General features: G+C 36.3%; 1 protein-coding gene across 4 annotated transcripts in view; it reads left to right on the forward strand.

The window, feature by feature from the left end:
* Positions 1-1012: 1012 nt before the first annotated feature.
* The window catches only part of LOC105118114 (GPN-loop GTPase 1-like), a 6489-nt gene continuing 1280 nt past the window's right edge, over positions 1013-6221 (forward strand). Inside the window, exons 1-8 of one of the 4 annotated variants that reach the window (XM_011015977.1) lie at positions 1013-1164; positions 1421-1513; positions 1630-1714; positions 1797-1923; positions 2213-2439; positions 2779-3069; positions 3663-3868; positions 3982-4253. In XM_011015977.1, the coding sequence (XP_011014279.1) occupies positions 1479-1513; positions 1630-1714; positions 1797-1923; positions 2213-2439; positions 2779-3069; positions 3663-3868; positions 3982-4246 (1236 nt within the window). In that variant the 5' untranslated portion in view covers positions 1013-1164; positions 1421-1478 and the 3' untranslated portion in view covers positions 4247-4253. Of the gene's footprint in view, positions 1165-1420; positions 1514-1629; positions 1715-1796; positions 1924-2212; positions 2440-2778; positions 3070-3662; positions 3869-3981; positions 4847-6221 lie in introns of those variants that run through there. The other 3 variants (XM_011015976.1, XM_011015978.1, XM_011015979.1) reach the window with 3 other exon arrangements.

A 6221-nucleotide genomic window follows, 5' to 3' on the forward strand; every position in this document is an offset into this window, starting at 1 on the left:
ACATCGTCTGCCCTTTGGGTGAAGAAAAAAAAAAAAAAGATCAGGCGCCCGGGGCTGCCTTTGCAGTCCGGGAATTGTGTTGCATAAATATTACATTTTTCCAACAAAAAGCTTTAACGCGGGTTCTGACTGGGAAATAATGGAAAAACTCCTAAAGAACTCTTATGATGCAGTATTGTTTGAATAGCGTGTTTAGAAACACAGTTAAAATTAAATTTTTTTATTAAAAATTCTTATATATATATATATTTAGATTATTTTAATATGCTAAATTTAAAAAGTATTTTTTAAAAAAATAAAAAAATTATTTTAATTTTTTTAAGTAAAATATACTTTAAATACCACAATTTAAAGTATTTTTAAGTAATATATTTTTAACATGCCAGTAATAGGCCCCGAAGGCTAGATCTCCCGGGGAAATGACACTCACAATGGCACTCTAGGGAGGACGACAATCGAGTGCGGAGGCTCAAACCACGTAAGAGGCTCAAACCACGTAAGGGGTTCATTGACCGGCTTTGGTAATTATCACAAGCTCGTTTAAAACCTAGTTAGTTAAGTTGATTTTTTTAGGTATCAATTATATCATTACTATTTTTTCGAAGGATTCGAAAACGATGATGATTAGCATATAATTAGTGTCTCGTATATATGATGCATGTTATTTTTTAAGATATTTTTAATTTAAAAATATATTAAAATATTTTTTTTAATTTTTTTAATTTTTGATATAAATATATCAAAATAATATGAAATGTTGTTTTTAAAAATGTTTTTTATTTCAAAATATATTAAAATAATATTTTTATCCTTTAATTTTTTTATTTGAAGACATTAAAGTAATATGAAAAAAATTAAAATTAAAATTAAAATAATCTTTTACCGCAAAAATAAATATTATCTTCATCAAATTGATCAAATTGTATTACAAATCAACGGTCAATAAAAAGCATTCCAACAAAATGGCGGTGCTGCTCGTGATACAGTTATAAGCTAGAGAACCCTTATTTTTTTCCCTCTAGGCTTTCTGTCCACTTCGCTTTCTCTGTTCCCCCCTCTCTCTCGTCCCTGACATTCACTCTCCTCTCACAACTCCGAGCTCCCGCGCATTTCCCATAAAAATCAAACCGACTCTACTCTACTCTATCTCATCAATCAACTCAGGTATACTTTATTCATCACCAACCCTTTTTTATTTTTCTCGAAACCCTTTATTTCAGTGGAGAACATATTATTAAGGTCTAGTTATGCTCAAATTTCGTTCGGCTTTGATTTATCTAACTTGTTTTTGTTTTTCTTTTCCGGACGATTTTATGGTTTCTAGGAGAGTCAATGATTGTGACCGAGGAAATTGTTTTTAGAGTTTATAGGTCCCTCTGTATATTATCAGTCGGTTTGACTTTTTTTTTTTTTAATATAGTGAAAATGGATATTGACTCTAAGCTCGATAAATTTGATGTCAACTGTCAAGTCTGGGGATGAGGGCTCATCATCAATGCAAGTGGATTCCAAGGTATATGATTTTGGCTACAAAATTCTTATATATATTTAAGATAATAATACAAACCGAGTCATCGTACATATTTAAGAACATAGTTGTGATTTTTCTGTTTGGTAATGGTGCTGCAGAACCTGGATATCTTCATCCAATTACCAAACTGTGCACAACCTGTATTTGTTAGTTGAAGCTTACTTGGATTGTTTTGGCTGTGAAGTGAGAAAATAAGCTCATTTTTTGTTTCTTGAAAAATTGTTTGTGTCATTGGTTTCTCATTGTTTGATTTTTTGATGTGAAGGGAACTGCTGAAGAAAAGGATGAATTAACTGACTCAATGAATAAATTGAATGCGGGAGCATCGTCATATGGGCAGGCCCATTCATTCAGAAGAAAACCGGTTATCATCATCGCTGTTGGAATGGCAGGTAATCTAGCAAGTTTGTTGAACAAGTATTATTCTGTGTACAAAATAAATGCAAGTGTCCTTTAATTTTACCATGCATAACATCTGATCATATGTGCATTGCAGTTTTGTATTACAATAAATAATACAGGAGAGCTTTACATGCGAGATCTAAAAGCATATCTATCCGTAGCATATGTAATAAGTACTCTATGGTTTGGTTCTTTATTAATGTTATCGCGTTTCAATAATCCCTGCTGCCTGCGCTTTTGTCAACTCATATTCATAACATTGTTACTGTTTTTGGACAGGGAGTGGAAAAACAACTTTTCTTCACAGGTTGGTTTGCCACACACAAGCTTCAAGGATTCGTGGTTATGTGCTCAACCTTGATCCTGCTGTGATGACTCTCCCCTATGGTGCAAATATTGATATAAGGGACACCGTTAAGTACAAGGAAGTGATGAAGCAGTTTAATCTTGGACCAAATGGCGGAATCCTGACATCTCTTAACTTGTTTGCCACGAAATTTGACGAGGTAAAATTTACCTGCAGCTTTTCTTCCTTGGAAGGGCTCATTCTTATCCTCCATTACATATTGTCTGTGATTTATTCTTACCATCGTTACTGAAAACTTACCACTATTAACTCTAATGAAAATTTCAGTTGGCAATTGAGTAGTCAGTTGCACAGCTATTTTCATCCTGATAGACAGCAGTCTAAGTGTTAACTAGTGGGTAGCAATTTTGGGCAAGGGTATTGGACGGTGGAAACCTGTCTTGCAATTCTATTTTTCTGCATGCAGAGCTTTTCACTGCGAGTTTCAGGCCATTCTCGTAATTCCAATACTTCCTCGCTTCTGTATTCACATTTTCAGGTCATTCAAGTCATTGAGAACCGAGCAGATCAGCTTGATTATGTTCTTGTGGATACGCCTGGTCAAATTAAAATATTCACCTGGTCTGCTTCTGGAGCTATCATCACAGAAGCTTTTGCTTCAACCTTTCCAACTGTAGTTGCTTATGTAGTTGACACACCTCGTTCCTCAAGCCCAGGAACTTTCATGAGCAATATGCTTTATGCTTGCAGCATACTCTACAAGACACGGTTGCCTCTTGTGTTGGCATTCAACAAAACTGATGTGGCTCAACACCAATTTGCGTTAGAGGTATAACTTTTTTCCTTTTCTCTTGATGCATCATTACTGGCCTTTTTCTTATTTGGAAAAGAAGTACTTAAAAACTGTTAGAGGGAGTTGGAGGCCTAGCTAGGATGCAATAATGCTCAAGTGATTCTGGGCTTAAGCCCGTGGGATGCATAACATGTTCAACAATTTTATCAATTAAATAGCTAAAATAATATTTGTAGGGAGATTTTCATCATGCCAGACTCTCCCAATATTTTCCAGTCCAATTATGATTGAAGTTTGATAAGCATGTAGGATTGGTTTCAGAATTAAGGATCAATGAAAACAGTGTTGTCAAGGGATCAGAAACATGACTAAACAAGAAGTGTACTGAAAATTTCAAGGTTTTCAATCAGATCCCTAGCTTTTAAGGGACTGTTTTTTGACATTAGAATGCTGTATTTGCAATTTTTTGTAGCATTGCTTTCAGAAGTCAATTTCTCTAGATGTTTCATTTTTCTTCAGTGTTCTCTATTTAGGAGTGTTGCTCTTGAGTTTTCATATGTAATGTTAGGTTATGATCTTTGCCACTTATTTTCACAAGATTCTTGTTCTGAGTGTTATGACTTGTGCAGTGGATGGAAGATTTTGAAGCCTTTCAAGCAGCAATGAGGTCAGATGATTCATACATGTCTACTTTTGCTCAAAGCCTTTCCCTTGTGCTCGATGAATTCTATAAAAATTTGAGGTCAGTTGGGGTCTCTGCTGTTTCTGGAGCTGGAATGGATGCCTTCTTCAAGGCTATCGAAGCCAGTGCTGAGGAGTATATGGAAACCTACAAGTATTTCCTTAAGCCCTCAACTCGATAAATATTGTCGTTTTGATCAATTCTTTACTCTCAACTACCATTGTTTTGCTTTTGCTTGTCTAACCCATGGATCTTGATGGTTTTAGGTCTGATCTTGATAAGAGACGGGCAGAGAAGCAACAAATGGAGGAAGGGCAGCGAAAACACAACATGGAAAAGCTGAGGAGGGACATGGAACAATCAGGGGGACAGTCTGTTGTTTTGAGCACTGGTTTGAAGGATAAAGCTCAGAATGATAACATGGTTGAGGAGGATGAGGACATTGAAGATGATGATTTTGAGACGTTTACTGACAAGGAAGATGTTATAGACGAGGATGAAGATGAAGAGGTGGGCAGTTTCTCCTTCTAGTGCTAAGGTTTTGCTAGCACAAGTTGGTTTATGGGTAGGACTTTTTACAGGACTTCCAGGAATTGGATGCTAAGTACTCGTTTGAGAATCACCAATTTGGTTGTGGCTGTGGCTTACAAGTGTTTGGTAATGGTTTAAAAGCTAATATCACAACCCCTTTCATGTGTTATTTTCAGAAGCTACAATTTGTAGCTTTTCAAAAGCCACATCCACTGCCCCGGCTCTCCCAAATGGACTTATGTTAGATGACATCTCTTGTGTTTTCCACGGGTATTCTTCCCTGAAGTTGACTTCACGTATGCGCATGTGTTTCGAATCAGCCATCCGCATCGTTGACTGCAAACTTGTTTTGACAGGTTTAAGAAATGGTGAACGGTTTTGTCCAACCCCGCCACCATCGTTTTTCTCAGTCCTGTGCTCTCATTGATCCTTGCACGCAGGAGATGGGCTGTTGCCATACGGCCGATTTTGTAATTCTGTAGCATTTGAACTCGTTATGCCTTCCATATAATGTCAAATGCATGGATGGTTAACATGTACAGATCTCTTCCTTGGATTTATAGGAACCTACATCGACTGCCCACCAAGTTATTTGTTTGATATCCTAGCTGGCTAAAGTTGTGTACTCAGGAATCAGGATGCTTCTTGTCCTAAGCGCCAGGCATCTGGTTACCTATGCGGATCTCCTGTGCTCCTGTGCATGTTTTTGCGCTATTGTTATTCTGCTCGCTTGTTTGATTGTGTACACCTTTATGAATCATAGGGCCTAGTAATCTGACCAAAAAAGAAATTCATAAACTCCTTTTTCCTTGCCTGATTGTTCACGGGAAGAATTTGCACCGGATCCTTCGTTATAATAAACCTATATATAAACTACCAACATTAGTAAACTACCCCCATGGTTTTCCCCCACAGTAGAGCAGTTCTAGTATTATAGACTAGAACTTATTTGCACATGTCAGCATATTATGTACTATTTAGTCAAGAAATGCATGTGTATCTTATGCAGTAATGTTATACAAATATATTTCATTCATAAGATCCATATTTTATGAAGTTGACACATCAATTTATATAGAGATTTCATAGAAAAAATCGTTTCCTTTTCTCATCGCTCTCATTCTTTTCTTATTTGCAAAATCCCAAGTCTTCTCTAATTTGCACTCTTTTTTTAAAAAAAAAAATTGATTTGAAAAAAAATGTACTTGAATTTTGAAGGATATCATGACATTAAAAATATGTGCCAGGATAAAAGCTCTAAAAAGAAAGTTGCTTATAACAAAGAGTAACCGCTTAAACAATCAACAACAAAATTACAAAGTTAAGAATTTGTTAACATTAGAGCTTGAAGAGAAGAAGGGGAACTTATTGAAAGGAGGGATGAACTGCAACCATGCCTTGTAATTTCACTACTGCCATTCCGGCAAATTCTTTGAAGCTACTGCGGTTGATTTTTGTTTTTTTTTAAGACAGACCCTGAGGATAGAGGTTGGCCAATCTGATCGGTACCTTTATGGTTTTATATAATTTGGCGACCCATCCAACAGCTAGATCAAAGAACATGTACTGATTATAGCTACATGGGCATTAGCTGAATTGTGTTCTCGCTGTTTTCGATTTGTGTGCAACAGCAAAGTGCAAACTAGACGTAGAAGAATTTATTTTGTAGTGTGTGTGTGTATTTCTTTACTCGTCGTCTTAACATCAGCTTATTTGACATTAACTATTTTGTTTAGGAATTTAAGATTAAAAATGCCTTCGTTTAAGAAATAAAGATGTTCTTGATTCGGGTAATGGATGGCAAGAAACAAAAAACATGGATAATTAGCGTTGGGGTTTTTTCCCATTGTGGTGAGTTGGCAGCATAGAATTGATGGCCATGATGTGAGATGTATCCTTCAAGAGTTAATTCCACCGACTTCCGGAACTCGGGTCAACGCCCTTAATCTGTAGGGCTTACACCTCATCCTGCTGA

The sequence above is a fragment of the Populus euphratica genome, unplaced genomic scaffold, assembly GCF_000495115.2.
Source record: "Populus euphratica unplaced genomic scaffold, PopEup_1.0 scaffold1746.1, whole genome shotgun sequence".
NCBI classification, from domain to species: Eukaryota; Viridiplantae; Streptophyta; class Magnoliopsida; order Malpighiales; family Salicaceae; genus Populus; species Populus euphratica.